The sequence below is a fragment of the Nerophis lumbriciformis genome, linkage group LG24 (genome assembly GCF_033978685.3).
Source record: "Nerophis lumbriciformis linkage group LG24, RoL_Nlum_v2.1, whole genome shotgun sequence".
NCBI classification, from domain to species: Eukaryota; Metazoa; Chordata; class Actinopteri; order Syngnathiformes; family Syngnathidae; genus Nerophis; species Nerophis lumbriciformis.
Window position 1 is genome coordinate 39,984,137 of NC_084571.2, and position 19,834 is coordinate 40,003,970.

Genomic DNA, 19,834 nt, shown 5'->3' on the forward strand with positions numbered 1-19,834 from the left:
TCCCCATTCAAAATGAATTGGCCATTTTTCAAACTTCCTCCATTCCCACATTCTTCAAACCATTCAAACCATTCCCCCTTCAACACATTCCACCATTCTGGAAATTCGAACTACCCTTTCCTGACTTTCCCGAAATTTCCTAATACCATTTACCAAATAATAATACCAAAAATGCCAATACCAGCCATTGCAACTCATTCAGACCATTCAAGTTTTTTTCACCATTTTCAAAAGAATTCCCGAAAATCCCAATTTTTTCTGAAATTCTTCAAAGTTCCACAATTTCCACATTTTTCATCTGATTCCAACTTGTTCCAACTTCAAAATATTCAGCCTGTTCAGGAATTGTGTGCTTTACTGCAACAATTCTAGAAAAAATTCCCAGATTTCTGGAGATTCAAACTACCCTTTCCTGACTTTACCGAAATTCCCTAATACCATTTACCAAATAACAATACCAAAAGTTCCAACACCAACCATTCCAACTCATTCAGGCCAATCAAGTTTTGCTTACCATTTTCAAAAAAATTCCCGCTTTTCCCGAAATTCCCATTTTTTTCTGAAATCCCCATTGAAATCAATGGGACATTCTTCAAAGTTCCACAACTCCCACATTTTTCATCTGATTCCAACTGTCCCAACTTCAAAATATTCAGCCTGTTTGGGAATTGTGTGCTCTACTTCAACGATTCGAAAAAAAATTCCAGGATTTTCAGTCCACATTCACATGCAATTCCTTCAGGAATTGCCTCATCTAGTTCTCTCTGTATTCCGTCTCACTTCCTGGCCCTCTCCATCCTAGTGTTCCAACTGACCACAACCTTGACTTCACTTCCTCTCTTCTTCTGCTTTCCAACCTTTTTCTCTGTGTTCCACAGTCTTTGTGTGTCCGGGGACGCTGCTTCGAGTGCAGGCGCCCAGCTCTTTGCAGGAGGCGGAGCACCAGGCGGGGGCATGGTGCAAGGACCCGCTTCAGTCCGGGGACCGCTTCTACGTCATGCCCTGGACCCCCTACCGCACCGACATGCTGTTTGAGTACGCCTCCTGGGAGGACTTCAAACAGAGCCGAGTCACCACCACCTACAAGTACGCATCAAACATCCATTTCTTTGCCCCGTTCTCCCGCCACACTTGTAGGAGGGTACAGTTTGGTGTTCCAACACGACAATGACCCCAAACACACCTAAAAAGTGGTAACAGAATGGCTAAACCAGGCTAGAATTAAGGTTCTGCTTGAACTTTTGACCACTCCCCTTGACAAAATTGGTGCAAATTTGTTGGTTTTCTGACATGGACTTGTTTCTTCAGCATTGTCCACACGTTTAAGTCAGGACTGTTGTGGGTTGGAGGAGGGAGTTGTGACGGCACAGTTCCACAAGGGGGCAATATTCAAAAGTATACATCCATCCATCCATTTTCAAACAAACAAACAAAAACTGAGCTGTTTGGCCACAATACCCAGCAATATGTTTGGAGGAGAAAAGGTGAGGCCTTTAATCCCAGGAACACCATTCCTACCGTTAAGCATGGTGGTGGTAGTATTATGCTCTGGACCTGTTTTGCTGCCAATGGAACTGCTGCTTTACAGAGAGTAAATGGAGGATTACCTCCAAACTCTTTAGGACAACCAAAAATCATCAGCCCGGAGGTCGGGTCTTGGGCGCAGTTGGGAGTTCCAACAGGACAATGACCCCAAACACACCTAAAAAGTGGTAACGGAATGGCTAAACCAGGCTAGAATTAAGGTTCTGCTTGAACTTTTGACCACTCCCCTTGACAAAATTGGTGCAAATTTGTTGGTTTTCTGACATGGACTTGTTTCTTCAGCATTGTCCACACGTTTAAGTCAGGACTGTTATGGGTTGGAGGAGGGAGTTGTGACGGCACAGTTCCACAAGGGGGCAATATTCAAAAGTATACATCCATCCATCCATTGTCAAACAAACAAACAAAAACTGAGCTGTTTGGCCACAATACCCAGCAATATGTTTGGAGGAGAAAAGGTGAGGCCTTTAATCCCAGGAACACCATCCCTACCGTCAAGCATGGTGGTGGTAGTATTATGCTCTGGACCTGTTTTGCTGCCAATGGAACTGCTGCTTTACGGAGAGTAAATGGAGGATTACCTCCAAATTCTTTAGGACAAACAAAAATCATCAGCCCGGAGGTTGGGTCTTGGGCGCAGTTGGGTGTTCCAACAGGACAATGACCCCAAACACACCTAAAAAGTGGTAACAGAATGGCTAAATCAGGCTAGAATTAAGGTTCTGCTTGAACTTTTGACCACTCCCCTTGACAAAATTGGTGCAGTTCAGCTACATTTGTTGGCATGGACTTGTTTCTTCAGCAGACCACAGAACTTTCATCCAGAAGGTCTTATCTTTGTCCATGTGGTCTCAGATGAAACAAAAACTGAGCTGTTTGGCCACAATACCAAGCAATATGTTTGGAGGAGAAAAGGTGAGGCCTTTAATCCCAGGAACATCATGCCTATCGTCAAGCATGATGGTGGTGGTATTAAGCTCTCGGCCTGTTTTGCTGCCAATGGAACTGCTGCTTTAAATGGGACAATGAAAAAGGAGGATTACCTCCAAATTCTTCAGGACAAGCTAAAATCATCAGCCCGGAGGTCGGGTCTTGGGCGCAATTGGGTGTTCCAACAGGACAATGACTCCCAAACACACCTCAAAAGTGGTAAAGGAATGGCTAAATCAGGCTAGAATGAAGGTCTTAGAATGGCCTTCCCAAAGTCCTGACTTAAACGTGTGGACAATGCTGAAGAAAAAAAAAGTCATATGTCCACTGATGTTTAAAAACCCTACACTCGAAATCTATTTTACGTTTTCCCCAACGACTTTTATTGTGAAAGTTACTGACTGTTCAGTCCAAGATGGCGGACGACTGGCGTAAACACTCCACAATATATCATAAATACATAGAGCAATATTGCCCCCTTGTGGAACTGTGCCGTCACAACTCCCTCCTCCAACCTATAACAGTATGTACACTTTTGACCAGGACTAAGTCACACCATCTGCCCCGCAGGTTGCCAAACCGAGTGGACGGCACGGGCTTCGTGGTGTACGACGGCGCCGTGTTCTACAACAAGGAGCGCACGCGCAACATCGTCAAGTACGACCTGCGCACGCGCATCAAGAGCGGCGAGGCCATCGTCACCAACGCCAACTACCACGACACCTCGCCGTATCGCTGGGGCGGCAAGTCCGACATCGACCTGGCGGTGGACGAGAACGGCCTGTGGGTGATCTACGCCACCGAGTCCAACAACGGGCGGCTGGTGGTCAGCCAGGTGGGGATTAAACCCGGATTAGGTTGGAATCTGGTTTTAATAACAGGAAGGGGGGTCAAAGGTCTCAATCACATGGCAGGGAAATGTTGTTTTGTCTTGCCCTGAATGCATCTTTTTATTCTCAATCCATTTTCCTGCTTAGTTTGTTCTTTTGTTTGTTTTTTTCACCTTAAAAGTAGTACGTTTTTAATGACACAGCAGCACATTTATAAGACATTGTGTTGATCATCCAGGAATTGTTCGTTTTTTTGCTGACTCGCCTTATTTGTGTCATTCCCACATGACATTATGCTTATGCACACACTTTACCGCTACATTAAACACACCAGATACACCTTCATGTTAGCACTTATGGGCAAACATTAGTATTTTATTACAAAATATCTAATCAATAATGCTCCTGATTTTGAATGCTACGGAGCCCCTAAAGGGACATGGGGGAAATTATTATTTTTATAATTTTTTTTTTTTTTTTTTTAGACATGTATCTCATGCACACGAGAAACTTTTTATAAAGTTATTTAAAAAAATGTAAAAAAAAATATTTTTTTAATTTTTTTATTTTTTAGACATGTATCTCGTGCGCACGAGAAACTTTTTTATAAAGTTATTAAAAAAACTATAAAAAAATTTATACATTTTTTTTTTTTTTTTAGACATGTATCTCGTGCGCACGAGAAACTTTTTATAAAGTTATTTAAAAAAATGTAAAAAAATGTATAATTGTTTTATTTTTTTATTTTTTTATTTTTTTAGACATGTATCGTGTGCGCAAGAGAAAGTTTCTCGTGCACACAAGATACATGTCTAAAAAATAAAAAAATAAAAAATAATAATTATAGTTTTTTATTTTTTATTTTTTTTGTAAGTTTATAAAAAGTTTCTTGTGCACACAAGATACATGTCTAAAAAATAAAAAAATATTTTTTTTTTTTTTTTTTTTTTTTTTTGTAACTTTATAAAAAGTTTCTCGTGTGCACGAGATACATGTCTAAAAAAAAGAATTAAAAAAATGATTAAAAAAAAAAATTCCCCCATGTCCCTCCGTAGAATGCCCCCGTTTTGCAGACTTTAAAAAAAATTTTATTTATTTTATTTATTTTTTTTAATGTATTTATGGGTTCTTGCTGTCGACCTGATCAATAATCCCAACAAGTTTGAGGACAAACATTTGAACAAAGCCTATAAAAACATAATTTGACTTCTGACCTCATCGACCTTGGCCATGATGTATTGATGGGATTCAAAATGAGTAGAGTCCTTGTTTGGACATAGAACATATCAATATAGTAATACCATTCCACCTTCAGGTTTTCCGGGACATTTTTTCTATTTAAAAAATAATTAACACACTTTCACGCTACATTAAACACACTAGATACACCTTCATGTTAGCATTTATGGGCAAACATTAGTATTTTATTACAAAATATTTAATCAATAATGCTCCTGATTTTGAATGCTACGGAGCCCCTAAAGGGACATGGGGGGGAAAAAAAATGTTTATAATTTTTTTTTTTTTTTTTAGACATGTATCTCATGCACACGAGAAACTTTTTATAAAGTTATTAAAAAAAATGTAAAAAAATTATTTATTTTATTTATTTTTCTTAGACATGTATCTCGTGCGCACGAGAAACTTTTTATAAAGTTATTAAAAAAAATTTAAAAAAATTAATTATTATTTTTTTTTTTTAGACATGTATCTCATGCACACGAGAAACTTTTTATGATGTTATTTAAAAAAATTTAAAAAAATGTATAATTGTTTTATTTTTTTATTTTTTATTTTTTTAGACATGTATCGTATGCGCAAGAGAAAGTTTCTCGTGCGCACAAGATACATGTCTAAAAAGTAAAAAAATAAAAAAATAATAATTATAATTTTTTTTTTTTTTTTTTTGTAACTTTATAAAAAGTTTCTCGTGCGCACGACATACATGTAAATAATTAAAAAAATTATTAAAAAAAAAAAATTCCCCCATGTCCCTCCGTAGAATGCCCCCGTTTTGCAGACTTTAAAAAAAAATTTTTTTTTTTTTTTTTTTTTTTTTTTTTATGTATTTATGGGTTCTTGCTGTCGACCTGATCAATAATCCCAACAAGTTCAAGGACAAACATTTGAAAAAAGCCTATAAAAACATAATTTGACTTCTGACCTCATCGACCTTGGCCATGATGTATTGATGGGATTCAAAACGAGTAGAGTCCTTGTTTGGACATAGAACATATCAATATAGTAATACCATTCCACCTTCAGGTTTTCCGGGACATTTTTTCCCATTAAAAATTAATTAACACACTTTCACGCTACATTCAACACACTAGATACACCTTCATGTTAGCATTTATGGGCAAACATTAGTATTTTATTACAAATTATCTAATCAATAATGCTCCTGATTTTGAATGCTACGGAGCCCCTAAAGGGACATGGGGGAAATTATTTTTTTTATATATATATATTTTTTTTTTTTAGACACGTATCGAGAGAAACTTTTTACAAAGTTATTAAAAAAAATTATATATATATATATATATATATATATATATTTTTTTTTTTTTTTTTAAGACATGTATCTCGTGCGCACGAGATACATGTCTAAAAAATAATTTTTTTTATATATTTTTTTTTTTATAACTTTAGAAAAAGTTTCTCGTGCGCACAAGATACATGTCTAAAAAAATTTAAAAAAATAAAATTAAAAAAATATTAAAAAAAACATTTCCCCCATGTCCCTTTAGGGGCTCCGTAGAATGCCCCCATTTTACAGACTTTTTTATTTTTTTTTATTTTTTTTATTTTTTTTTAATGTATTTATGGGTTCTTGCTGTCGACCTGATCAATAATCCCAACAAGTTTGAGGACAAACATTTGAACAAAGCCTATAAAAACATAATTTGACTTCTGACCTCATCGACCTTGGCCATGATGTATTGATGGGATTCAAAACGAGTAGAGTCCTTGTTTAGACATACAACATATCAATATAGTAATACCATTCCACCTTCAACACATTCCACCATTCTATGGTGGAATGTGTTGAATGTGTTGAAGGTGGAATGGTTTACATTGGTTGAAAAATGTTGAAAGTTTGAAACATGGCCAATTAATTTTGAATGGGAAACATGTCCTGGAAAACCAGGAATTCAGGGAAATCTGGGACTTTTTTTTGAACTTGGAAAAATGATAGTTTAAATTTCCTGAATGGTGTAATGTGGAATTTTTCAAATCGGTGGAGAAATGTTGTAGTAACATGTTGAATTGAAAAATAGTATTACGGAATTCCTGGAATTTCGGGAAAACCGGGAATTTTTCCAGTTAAAAAAAAAACCTTTGTTTTTTTTGTCCTAAATAAGAGGAATGTTTTGACGGTGGAACGGTTGAAATGCGTTGAAAAATGTGGAAGGAGTAGTCGCCAGAAAAAAGGGTGGATATGAGGTTTGGAAAACTGGAAATTAGGGATGTCCGATAATGGCTTTTTGCCGATATCCGATATTGTCCAACTCTTTAATTACCGATGCCGATATCAACCGATACCGGTATCAACCGATGTATGCAGTCGTGGAATTAACACATTATTATGCCTAATTTGGACAACCAGGTATGGTGAAGATAAGGTCCTTTTTTTAAAAAAAATATTAAAATAAGATAAATAAATAAAATAAAAAATGTCTTGAAAAAAAAGGAAGTAAAACAATATAATAATAAAAAAAACGATACCGATCATTTCCGATATTACATTTTAAGCATCTCCACTTGCAATGTATTATTTCTGTCTCGTACGTCCTTCGTAGCTTTGAGCAACTGTACATTTTGTTTACGTTTAGGTGAATCCGTACACGCTGCGCTTCGAGGGCACCTGGGAGACGAGCTTCGACAAGCGGCTGGCGTCCAACGCCTTCATGGCGTGCGGCGTGCTCTACGCCGTGCGCTCGGTCTACCAGGACGACGACAGCGAGGCGGGCGGAGACCTGCTGATGTACGCCTACAACACCAACCACGGCCGCGAGGAGGCCGTCAACATCGCCTTCCCCAACCCGTACCAGTACATCTCCTCGGTGGACTACAACCCCCGGGACAACCAGCTCTACGTGTGGAACAACTACAACGTGCTGCGCTACCCGCTGGAGTTCGGACCGCCGGACCTCACCACGGGTAGGAATTCACGTCGTCTTGGGAGACGTTTGTAATAAAGTATAAATTAGCTAAATAAACCTGGGAGAGACCCGACTGGGTCGTAAAAAAGCAGCCTAGAAGCGATGGCGGCCTAGTAAAAGTTGACACTCCATATAAAAGGAAAGCTCTCGACTGTGACAGCAAATATTATAAATGGAACGAAGCCCACAGTCGTCAAGTTTAAATGTAAATGCTTTTATTGAGTGCTGTACATCCCCGCTTCTTTTTTTATTCTATTAACCATTCATTTTATTTTCACCGAATGTTAGACGGCCCGATAAAAGAAAACAATGCCACGTTTACAGAGCAATTCACAAGACATGCAATTATATAATGTGAAAAATGTTAATGAACAATATAATAACATCCATAATAGTGATTAAAAACATGAAACAACAACAAACAAAATGAATGACGATAACAGAAACAATATGTATCATTATTATTATCACATAACAATCACAGTGGCTTACACTTGATTTGCACCTCGTAAAAACTAGCCATTATTCACCACAAAGAAGGAATAGTCATATTTTAAGTTCATTTAATAGTTAATATACATTAGCAATATATTTTTTTACACTAGCTGCAAAAAAAAAAAAAATCCCTTTAAAAACTGGCAGCTCAGTCACCAGAATTTTACAGTAAAAACAGTGTTTTTTTACAGCATATACAAAAATGGCATAAATAGTATGGAATGGAGAAACAATACCACTGTTTTTAGTGGTAAAATTCAAGCAACAGAGCTGCCAAAAATATGAATTAAAGCAACAACAGTATAATAACATCCATAATAGTGATTAAAAACATGAAACAACAACAAACACAATGACAATAACAGAAACAATATGTATCATTATTATTATCACTTATCACTCCCATTAATTAAAAAATATATTTGTTTACACGAGCTGCAACATTTTTTTTTTTTAATTTCACTTTAAAAACTGGCAGCTCAGTCACCCGAATTTTACAGTAAAAGCAGTGGGGTTTTTTTACAGCATATACACAAATGGAATAAATAGTATGGAATGGAGAAACAATACCACTGTTTTTAGTGGTAAAATTCAAGGAACAGAGCTGCCAAAAAATATCAATTAAAGCAACAACAGTATAATAACATCCATAATAGTGATTAAAAACATGAAACAACAACAAACACAATGACAATAACCATACTTGCCAACCCTCCCGGATTTTCCGGGAGACTCCCGAAATTCAGCGCCTCTCCCGAAAACCTCCCGGGACAAATTCTCTCCTGAAAATCTCCCGAAATTCAGGCGGAGCTGGAAGCCACGCCCCCTCCAGCTCCATGCGGACTTGAGTGACGTGTCAACAGCCTGTATTCACGTCCGCTTTCCCACAATAAAAACAGCGTGCCTGCCCAAACACGTTATAACTGTAGAATGATCGAGGGCGAGTTCTTGGTTTCTTATGTGGGTTTATTGTTAGGCAGTTTCATTAACGTCCTCCCAGCGCGGCAACAACACACAACAACGGCAGTCATGTTTTATTCTACCGTAAAGCAGTTTGTCTGCCGTAAACAGCAATGTTGTTGTAATATATTGAGTTGGAGGCAATAACCAGGCGAGGTGATGAAGTACGTCTCTTTACTGTAGACTTCGGAAGAGCCTCACACACTTGACGTCAGGTGCGCAACACCACGTAAATCGTTGGCCAACCAAAAAGTAACCCCAGTACGCTATAGCCAACATTCACCAGGAGATGGCAACAGACAAACATAGATCACTCTATTACATTCCTACAAAACTGTACTTAAGCCACATTCTTTTTTTTTTTTTTTTAGTACTGAACTCTTAACCCTCATTTGTAAACAATAACATGCTTATTATACAAACAGTATTTGTACACCTTTAACACAGATTTTTATACTGTCTTCAGAGATTCAGTTTTTTTTGGTGGTACTTGAAACCTTTCTGGGTACCTGCGAAAGGGTGTTCAGCATGGTTAGAAAAATAGTGACAGAGAATAGAACAAAGATGGACAATTCAACCCTTAACTCAACAATGAGTAGATGAGTGTTATGTGTGTGTATATGTGTAAATAAATGAACAATGAAATTCAAGTATTTCTTTTATATATATATAATAAAATAAATATATATATAGTTAGAATTCACTGAAAGTCAAGTATTTATTTTATATATATATATATATATATATATATATATATATATATATATATATATATATATATATATATATATATATATATATATATATATATATATATATATATATATATATATATATGAAATACTTGACTTGGTGAATTCTAGCTGTAAATATACTCCTCCCCTCTTAGCCACGCCCCCAACACAACTTAATACATTAACAATATATTTTCTTACATAATCTGCAAAAAAAATATTACAATTTTACTCTAAAAACTGGCAGCTCAGTCACCAGAATTTTACAGTAAAAGCTGTTTTTTTTACATCATATAAAAAAAAATGGAATAAATAGTATGGAATGGAGAAACAATACCACTGTTTTTAGTGGTCAAATTCAAGCAACAGAGCTGCCAAAAAATATAAATTAAAGCAACAACAGTATAATAATATCCATAATAGTGATTAAAAACATGAAACAACAACAAACACAAATAATGACAATAACAGAAACAATATGTATTATTATTATTATCACTTATCACTCCCATTAATGAAAAAATATATTTGTTTACACGAGCTGCAACATTTTTTTTTAAATGTCACTTCAAAAACTGGCAGCTCAGTCACCCGAATTTTACAGTAAAAACAGTGTTTTTTTACAGCATATACAAAAATGGAATAAATAGTATGGAATGGAGAAACAATACCACTGTTTTTAGTGGTAAAATTCAAGCAACAGAGCTGCCAAAAAATATCAATTAAAGCAACAACAGTATAATATCATCCATAATAGTGATTTAAAACATGAAACAACAATAAACAAAATAAATTACAATAACAGAAACAATATTGTGACAGACTCTCGCTGTCGTCCGGGTTCCATGGACCACCAAGCACAGACATGACTGCAAGCAGTTTTGACTTTGTTTATTTTCCAATAAAACTCCTTCTCTCTCGTCGTTTTCGGCTGCCGCCCTTTTATTCATTGAGAGGAGATTATATAATTGTGACATTTATCACGGAGGTCGATCCCGGCGCGCCACGCCTCCTCGCCGCCATCTTGGAGTCGGACTCGGCGTGCCCTGCCTCGCTGTCGGTCTGCCGGCCACGCCTCCCCACAAATATGTATCATTATTATTATCACTTATCACTCCCATCGCGCGTGGACATCGGGGGCGGTACCTCTGGATTGGCAGACCGGGGTGGTGGTTCCTCTCTTTAAGAAGGGGAACCGGAGGGTGTGTTCCAACTATCGTGGTGATCACACTCCTCAGCCTTCCCGGTAAGGTCTATTCAGGTGTACTGGAGAGGAGTCTACGCCGGATAGTCGAACCTCGGATTCAGGAGGAACAGTGTGGTTTTCGTCCTGGTCGTGGAACTGTGGACCAGCTCTATACTCTCGGCAGGGTCCTTGAGGGTGCATGGGAGTTTGCCCAACCAGTCTACATGTGCTTTGTGGACTTGGAGAAGGCATTCGACCGTGTCCCTCGGGAAGTCCTGTGGGGAGTGCTCAGAGAGTATGGGGTGACGGACTGTCTTATTGTGGCAGTTCGCTCCCTGTATAATCAGTGCCAGAGCTTGGTCCGCATTGCCGGCAGTAAGTCGGACACGTTTCCAGTGAGGGTTGGACTCCGCCAAGGCTGCCCTTTGTCACCGATTCTGTTCATAACCTTTATGGACAGAATTTCTAGGCGCAGTCAAGGCGTTGAGGGGATCTGGTTTGGTGGCTGCACGATTAGGTCTCTGCTATTTGCAGATGATGTGGTCCTGATGGCTTCCTCCGGCCAAGATCTTCAGCTCTCACTGGACCGGTTCGCAGCCGAGTGTGAAGCGACTGGGATGAGAATCAGCACCTCCAAGTCCGAGTCCATGGTTCTCTCCCGGAAAAGGGTGGAGTGCCATCTCCGGGTTGGGGACGCCGGATAGTCGAACCTCGGATTCAGGAGGAACAGTGTGGTTTTCGTCCTGGTCGTGGAACTGTGGACCAGCTCTATACTCTCGGCAGGGTCCTTGCCCAACCAGTCTACATGTGCTTTGTGGACTTGGAGAAGGCATTCGACCGTGTCCCTCGGGAAGTCCTGTGGGGAGTGCTCAGAGAGTATGGGGTGACGGACTGTCTTATTGTGGCAGTTCGCTCCCTGTATAATCAGTGCCAGAGCTTGGTCCGCATTGCCGGTAGTAAGTCGGACACGTTTCCAGTGAGGGTTGGACTCCGCCAAGGCTGCCCTTTGTCACACATTCTGTTCATAACCTTTATGGACAGAATTTCTAGGTGCAGTCAAGGCGTTGAGGGGATCTGGTTTGGTGGCTGCAGGATTAGGTCTCTGCTATTTGCAGATGATGTGGTCCTGATGGCTTCCTCCGGCCAAGATCTTCAGCTCTCACTGGACCGGTTCGCAGCCGAGTGTGAAGCGACTGGGATGGGAATCAGCACCTCCAAGTCCGAGTCCATGGTTATCTCCCGGAAAAGGGTGGAGTGCCATCTCCGGGTTGGGGAGGAGATCTTGCCCCAAGTGGAGGAGTTCAAGTACCTCGGAGTCTTGTTCACGAGTGGGGGAAGAGTGGATGGTGAGATCGACAGGCGGATCGGTGTGGCGTCTTCAGTAATGCGGACGCTGTATCGATCCGTTGTGGTGAAGAAGGAGCTGAGCCGGAAGGCAAAGCTCTCGATTTACCGGTGGATCTACGTTCCCATCCTCACCTATGGTCATGAGCTTTGGGTCATGACCGAAAGGACAAGATCACGGGTACAAGCGGCCCAAATGAGTTTCCTCCGCCGAGTGGCGGGGCTCTCCCTTAGAGATAGGGTGAGAAGCTCTGTCATCCGGGGGGAGCTCAAAGTAAAGCCGCTGCTCCTCCACATGGAGAGGAGCCAGATGAGGTGGTTCGGGCATCTGGTCAGGATGCCACCCGAACGCCTCCCTAGGAAGGTGTTTCGGGCACGTCCGACCGGTAGGAGGCCACGGGGAAGACCCAGGACACGCTGGGAAGACTATGTCTCCCGGCTGGCCTGGGAACGCCTCGGGATCCCCCGGGAGGAGCTGCACGAAGTGGCTGGGGAGAGGGAAGTCTGGGCTTCCCTGCTTAGGCTGCTGCCCCCGCGACCCGACCTCGGATAAGCGGAAGAAGATGGATGGATGGATGGACTCCCATTAATGAAAAGAAAACAATAATAATCACAATGGCTTACACTCGATTTGCATCTCATAAACTGTAGCCATTATTCACGAGGAAGATATTGTAAACTCAAGACAGCGATGACATCATGTTCTTTACAAGTGTATGTAAACTTTTGACCGTGAGTGTATTTACTGTACTGTACATGTACAGTATAAATCCTCGCCGAGCTGGCATGCACATCTGCAGCTGCCGTGTCGCCAGCGAGCGAGTGCTCGGCGTAGTGAATAATGAAAAAGTGATAAAGTGGGCGGGGGACGCGGCGTCTTGGCAGTCCATCAGGATAAGAAGAAGGACGGTTTCGGCGCCACATGAAGGGGGGCCTTCTCCGGTTTGCGCCCGGAGAAGGCAGATGTGCCGATGAGCGGCCGCGTTTGATCACTCGCTGTTTTTTTGCGGTTGTGATGCGCGGCCTTTTATCTTCACATTAGGTCTTGTTGTTGGCGATGGCGAGCGTACATTTGATCAATTATTTACTCCCGCCTGACTTGGGATGATGATGAAGCCTTCCTCTCCTCGCCATCTCCTCCCCCCTCGCCTGCGCTCTCTGGGGACGCCGCTTTGAAGGCCTCCGAAAAGTATTGGTAACCCCAATTAGTGGTGGCCTCACTTTTCACCAGCAACTCTCCGTAGTCTCTGTTCAACCTCAGGCAGACGCATACTTGCCAACCTTGAGACCTCCGATTTCGGGAGGTCGGGGGTGGGGGGCGGGGGCGTGGTCGGGGGCGTGGTTAAGATATATATATATAAGAAATACTTGACTTTCAGTGAATTCTAGCTATATATATATATATATTTTATTACATATATATATATATATTAGAGATGCGCGGATAGGCAATTATTTCATCCGCAACCGCATCAGAAAGTCGTCAACCATCCGCCACCCACCCGTTCTAACATTTAATCAGAACCGCATCCGCCCGCACCCGCCCGTTGTTATATATCTAATATAGACGATGTGAGGTTATAAAGCTTTTGCCTGTTAAAGAAAGGAGACTGATCCAATGCAGCACAGACATTCGCGTGCCACCCTGTCACGGCCCAGACGCACACCAGTGCGCAATCATATGGGAGCCTGCGCTGAGCGCACCTTCAAGCGCGTCTCGCTGCCGGCGACGGCCGGGTATGGGCCCGACGCTCCAGCGCCATCCATTTTCAGGGCTAGTTGATTCGGCAGGTGGGTTGTTACACACTCCTTAGCGGGTTCCGACTTCCATGGCCACCGTCCTAGCTGCTGTCTATATCAACCAGGGTGAGCCCCACCCCTTTCGTGAGCGCACTGCGCGCGGAGTGACCCCTGTTACGCACCCCCGGCAACAGGGGTGGCGGGCAGGTAAGCTGCGCGGGCGGAACGCGCGGAGTGACCCCTGTTACGAGCCCCCGGCCACGGGGGTGGCGGGCAGGTAAGCTGCTTACCTGCTGCGCGTGACGCCGGCCGCGGCGAAGGCGGACGAGGCGGGGTGTCGGTGCGGTGGGCGCGGTGGTGACCCTGGACGTGCGTCGGGCCCTTCTCGCGGATCGCCTCAGCTACGGCTCCCGGTGGGGCCCTCTCGGGGGAAGGGGCCTCAGTCCCGGACCCCGGCGAGGCGTTCCTTCTCCGCTCCGTAAAAGTGTCCATCTCTTCTTTTTTTTTTCTTCTGTTGTGGCATATGCTGCAGGTGCCTGCTCTTTTTTCGTATGTGGGTAACAACATTTAACTATGTATATATATTTCCGAATTGGTTTAACTGCCACCCGCCTGAATCTATTTAAAATCTTTTTTTTTATTATTTCAACCGCCCGACCCGACCCGCGGATAAAATCTAATTTTTTTAAATTTCATCCGCCCGATCCGCGGATAATATATATATAAATAAAATAAATACTTGAATTTCAGTGTTCATTTATTTACACATATACACACACATAACACTCATCTACTCATTGTTGAGTTAAGGGCTGAATTGTCCATCCTTGTTCTATTCTCTGTCACTATTTCAGAACACACACATTATACAAATATACATTATAAAATCAATAAGAAAACGGGAGCTCTAATTTGGGAGTCTGAATTAGGATCAGAAGTTCCTACATAAACATTGCATACTCACGTCGCCATTTTGTATTGATTACTGCAGCTGTGCACTGGATTCATTCACAAAATACAAACTACAACTCACAAACACTTTAGAGTTAGGCTCCACCATCAGAATGTGTACTTAAACTTATAAAGATCACATGGATATTATTCAGTGAGTTGATTCACCAAAACTAACCTGTTATACAGGAGGGAAAAGCACACAGGACGTTTCAATTGTTCACAGACTGGTCGCTCTCATCAGAATGACAAGACACTTCCGGTCTGCAGGTGATAGCATTCAATTGGGAAGAAACGCCCTACTGCCCCCTACTGACCAATGTGAATACTGATAAATGTGTAATGACAGCTCCAAAAACGAATTCAAACCACAAAATAAAATAAATATATCAACACAAAAATGTGACACATTATGGGTGGGTCACATATGCATGTACAGTAGATGGCAGTATTGTCCTGTTTAAAAGTGTCACAACATTGCTGTTTACGGCAGACAAACTGCTTTACGGTAGACGCTGTTGTTGTGTGTTGTCAACACGTCACTCAGGTTTGCATGGAGCTGGAGGGGGCGTGGCCTCCAGCTCCGCCTGAATTTCGGGAGATTTTCGGGAGAAAATTTGTCCCGGGAGGTTTTCGGGAGAGGCGCTGAATTTCGGGAGTCTCCCGGAAAATCCGGGAGGGTTGGCAAGTATGGGCAGACGTCACCATGTTGTCTTCCATCTGTCCGTCACGCCTCACCTGACTGGGACGCATCCCTCACAAGGGAAGGCTGAACTCTGCGAACCAAAGTCATTTTCCTGCTCGCTCCACAGCGTAGTGTATTTCCTGAGTTTATGAACAGAGTATGATTTTTTTTTTAACGGAAAAAAAAATGTGTCACGATAAATAAAATCGAAGTTATCATGGTAGTATTGACTAGATACGCTCTTGTACTTGGTATCATTACAGTGGAAATTGTTTACGGTGAACTATTGTGCCCACATCTGCGGTCCCCTCCAAGGTTTCTCATTGTCATCCCATTGGGTTGAGTTTTTCCTCGCCCTGATTTGGGATCTGAGCCGAGGATGTCGACGTGGCTTGTGCAGCCCTTTGAGACACTTGTGATTTAGGGCTATATGAGTAAACATTGATTGATTGATTGATTGATTCTACTGTACATTTGAATATTGCATGCTCATCCCCTTCAGGTCCTCTGACCACCACACAAGTGACCACCACTCTCCCGGCTCGGCCCTTTACCACCAGCACCAGCCCCTCCACAACTCGCCCCGTGGCCCCCACGCTGCGCCCGGTCAGCTCTGTCAACAACAACAACCACCGCCACCAGCACCCCAGCCCGGACCTTCGAGCCATCACGGCCACCGTGCCCATCACCCGCTGGACCCCCCAGTCCTCGCAGGGCCCCCACGCCTGCGAAACCAAGCTGGTGCGCGGCGTCCAGTGGCCCACCACCCTGAGAGGGGAGACGGTGGACCGGCCGTGTCCCAAAGGATCTCTCGGTAAGCAGAAGCCATTTCACTGTTGTTCCTTCACTAGGTTAGGGTTAGGGTTAGGGTTAGGGTTAGGGTTAGGGTTAGGGTAATGTATGCAGGGCCAAGGAGGTTTTGGGGCCCGCAAACCTCAACATTTATTTAACAGAACAGCAACAAAGCAAAAATATCACCCACTTTACAAATAATTCCATGTCTGTGCGAGTGTAATAGAAGGCAGTCGGTTTCAAGTACTGTGCTGGTAATCTATGATTGACAGCAATGGACACCAATCAAAATCGTGGGCCTCTGATTGGGTGTGGCCCCTGGGGCTTCAACCCAGGTAAGTCCGTGACTTCATGCCAGCACAATCCAGTAGAAAAGCTGGTTATTAGTAACACTTTGCTTATTATTTTTGTTTTTCAATAGTCTCATAAATAAATTATTTATTTATTGTGTACCAGTCACCTTCAAGGTCACTCCACAATGTTGTGCACATGCATGTACAGTCCTGGTCAAAAGTGTGCATACACTTGTAAAGAACACCATGTCATGGCTGTCTTCACTTTACAATCATTTCTACAACTCTTATTTGTTTGTGATTGGAGCACATACTTGTTGGTCACAAACAACATTCATGAAGTTTGCTTCTTTTATGAATTTATTATGGCTCTACTGAAAATGTGAGGATGAAAAGTATACATACAGCAATGTTAATATTTGCTTACATGTCCCTTGGCAAGTTTACCTGCAATAACGCGCTTTTGGTAGCCATCCACAAGCTTCTGCTTGACCACTTGACCACTCCTCTTGACAAAAATTGGTGCAAATTTGTTGGTTTTTCTGACATGGACTTGTTTCTTCAACATTGTCAGGACTGTTATGGGTTGGAGGAGGGAGTTGTGACGGCACAGTTCCACAAGGGGGCAATATTGCTCTATAATAATAATAATAATAACTGGGATTTATATAGCGCTTTTCTAAGTACCCAAAGTCGCTTTACATGTAGAACCCATCAATCATTCACACCTGGTGGTGGTAAGCTACTTTCATAGCCACAGCTGCCCTGGGGTAGACTGACGGAAGCGTGGCTGCAATTTGCGCCAACGGCCCCTCCGACCACCACCTATCATTCATCATTCAATTCACCGGTGTGAGTGGCACCGGGGGCAAAGGGTGAAGTGTCCCGCCCAAGGACACAACGGCAGCGATTTTTGGATGGTAAGAGGCGGGGAACGAACCTGCAACCCTCAGGTTTCTGGCACGGTTGCTCTACCCACTACGCCATTGTTACTACTGTTTTTGACCACTCCTCTTGACAAAATTGGTGCAGTTCAGCTAAATGTGTTGCTTTTCTGACATGGACTTGTTTCTTCAGCATTGTCCACACGTTTAAGTCAGGACTGTTGTGGGTTGGAGGAGGGAGTTGTGACGGCACAGTTCCACAAGGGGGCAATATTGCTCCATGTATTTATTATATATTGTGGAGTGTTTACGCCAGTCGTCCGTCATCTTGGACTGAACAGTCAGTAACTTTCACAATAAAAGTCCTTGGGGAAACGTAAAATAGATTTCGAGTGTAGGGTTTTTAAACATCAGTGGACATATGACTTTTTTTTCTTCAGCATTGTCCACACATTTAAGTCAGGACTTTGGGAAGGATATTCTAAAACCTAGCCTGATTTAGCCATCCCTTTACCACTTTTGAGGTGTGTTTGGGGTCATTGTCCTGTTGGAACACCCAAATGCGCCCAAGACCTCTGGTTGGGTCTTTCTCCTCTTGAATTGAGAAGAATTGTTGTACATTCTTGGCTAGCAGGTTATAGTTTACTTTGTACATCACTATAGATTATGGGGTATATGCATATCAATGAAGCAAAATAGATGACACACCTTATTCGCCATCCACTTTGCACACATTTAGTAGATCAGCTTTGCGTGTGCTATCAAGTTTGCACGTGTTTTAGTCTTTAGTAAATCAGGCCCCAAGTGTGTGTGTGTGTGTAGGGCCGCACTGTTAGATTGAGGGTGGGATGGGGGGCCCTTTAGGAGTCTTGTGTATAGGGCAATTATTTTGAGTCGGGGGCCAAATTTAAGGAAAAAAACTTTTCTGGGGGCCGGTGTATCTGATTATTAAGAACACTACTGTTTTTGACCACTCCTCTTGACAAAATTGGTGCAGTTCAGCTAAACGTGTTGCTTTTCTGACATGGACTTGTTTCTTCAGCATTGTCCACACGTTTAAGTCAGGACTGTTATGGGTTGGAGGAGGGAGTTGTGACGGCACAGTTCCACAAGGGGGCAATATTGCTCTAATGTATTTATTATATATTGTGGAGTGTTTACGCCAGTCGTCCGCCATCTTGGACTGAACAGTCAGTAACTTTCACAATAAAAGTCGTTGGGGAAACGTAAAATAGATTTCGAGTGTAGAGTTTTTAAACATCAATGGACATATGACTATTTTTTCTTCAGCTTTGTCCACACATTTAAGTGAACAACATAACAAGTTTGCACATGTTTTAGTCTTTAGTAAATCAGGCCCCAAGTGTGTGTGTGTGTGTAGGGCCGCAATGTTAGATTGAGGGTGGGATGGGGGGCCCTTTAGGAGTCTTGTGTATAGGGCAATTATTTTGAGTCGGGGGCCAAATTTAAGGAAAAAAATGTTTCTGTGGGCCGGTGTATCTGATTATTAAGAACACTACTGTTTTTGACCACTCCTCTTGACAAAATTGGTGCAGTTCAGCTAAATGTGTTGCTTTTCCTGACATGGACTTGTTTCTTCAGCATTGTCCACACGTTTAAGTCAGGACTGTTGTGGGTTGGAGGAGGGAGTTGTGACGGCACAGTTCCACAAGGGGGCAATATTGCTCTATGTATTTATTATATATTGTGGAGTGTTTACGCCAGTCGTCCGCCATCTTGGACTGAACAGTCAGTAACTTTCACAATAAAAGTCGTTGGGGAAAACGTAAAATAGATTTCGAGTGTAGGGTTTTTAAACATCAGTGGACATATGACTTTTTTTTTCTTCAGCATTGTCCACACGTTTAAGTCAGGACTTTGGGAAGGCCATTCTAAAACCTTCATTCTAGCCTGATTTTACCACTTTTGACGTGTGTTTGGGGTCATTGACCTGTTGGAACACCCAACTGCGCCCAAGACCCAACCTCCGGGCTGATGGTTTTAGCTTGTCCTTTCCTTTTTTTTCATTGTCCCATTTACTCTCTGTAAAGCACCAGTTCCATTGGCGGCAAAACAAGCCCAGAGCATAATACTGCCACCACCATGCTTGACGGTAGGCATGGTGTTCCTGGGATTAAAGGCCTCACCTTTTCTCCTCCAAACATATTGCTGGGTATTGTGGCCAAACAGCTCAGTTTTTGTTTGTTTGTTTGTTTGAAAATGGATGGATGGATGTATACTTTTGAATATTGCCCCCTTGTGGAACTGTGCCGTCACAACTCCCTCCTCCAACCCATAA

The 19,834-nt window shown here is 42.1% G+C and overlaps 1 protein-coding gene across 5 annotated transcripts in view; it reads left to right on the top strand.

Annotated features, from left to right (window-relative positions):
- Positions 1 to 19,834, top strand: part of adgrl1a (adhesion G protein-coupled receptor L1a) — a 562,743-nt gene that overhangs the window by 439,267 nt on the left and 103,642 nt on the right. For all 5 annotated transcript variants that reach the window (XM_061982077.1, XM_061982076.1, XM_061982075.1 and 2 more), the window contains 4 exons: positions 879 to 1,086; positions 3,046 to 3,310; positions 7,142 to 7,469; positions 16,069 to 16,380. In XM_061982077.1, coding sequence (XP_061838061.1) covers positions 879 to 1,086; positions 3,046 to 3,310; positions 7,142 to 7,469; positions 16,069 to 16,380 — 1,113 coding nt within the window. The remainder of the gene's footprint in view (positions 1 to 878; positions 1,087 to 3,045; positions 3,311 to 7,141; positions 7,470 to 16,068; positions 16,381 to 19,834) is intronic.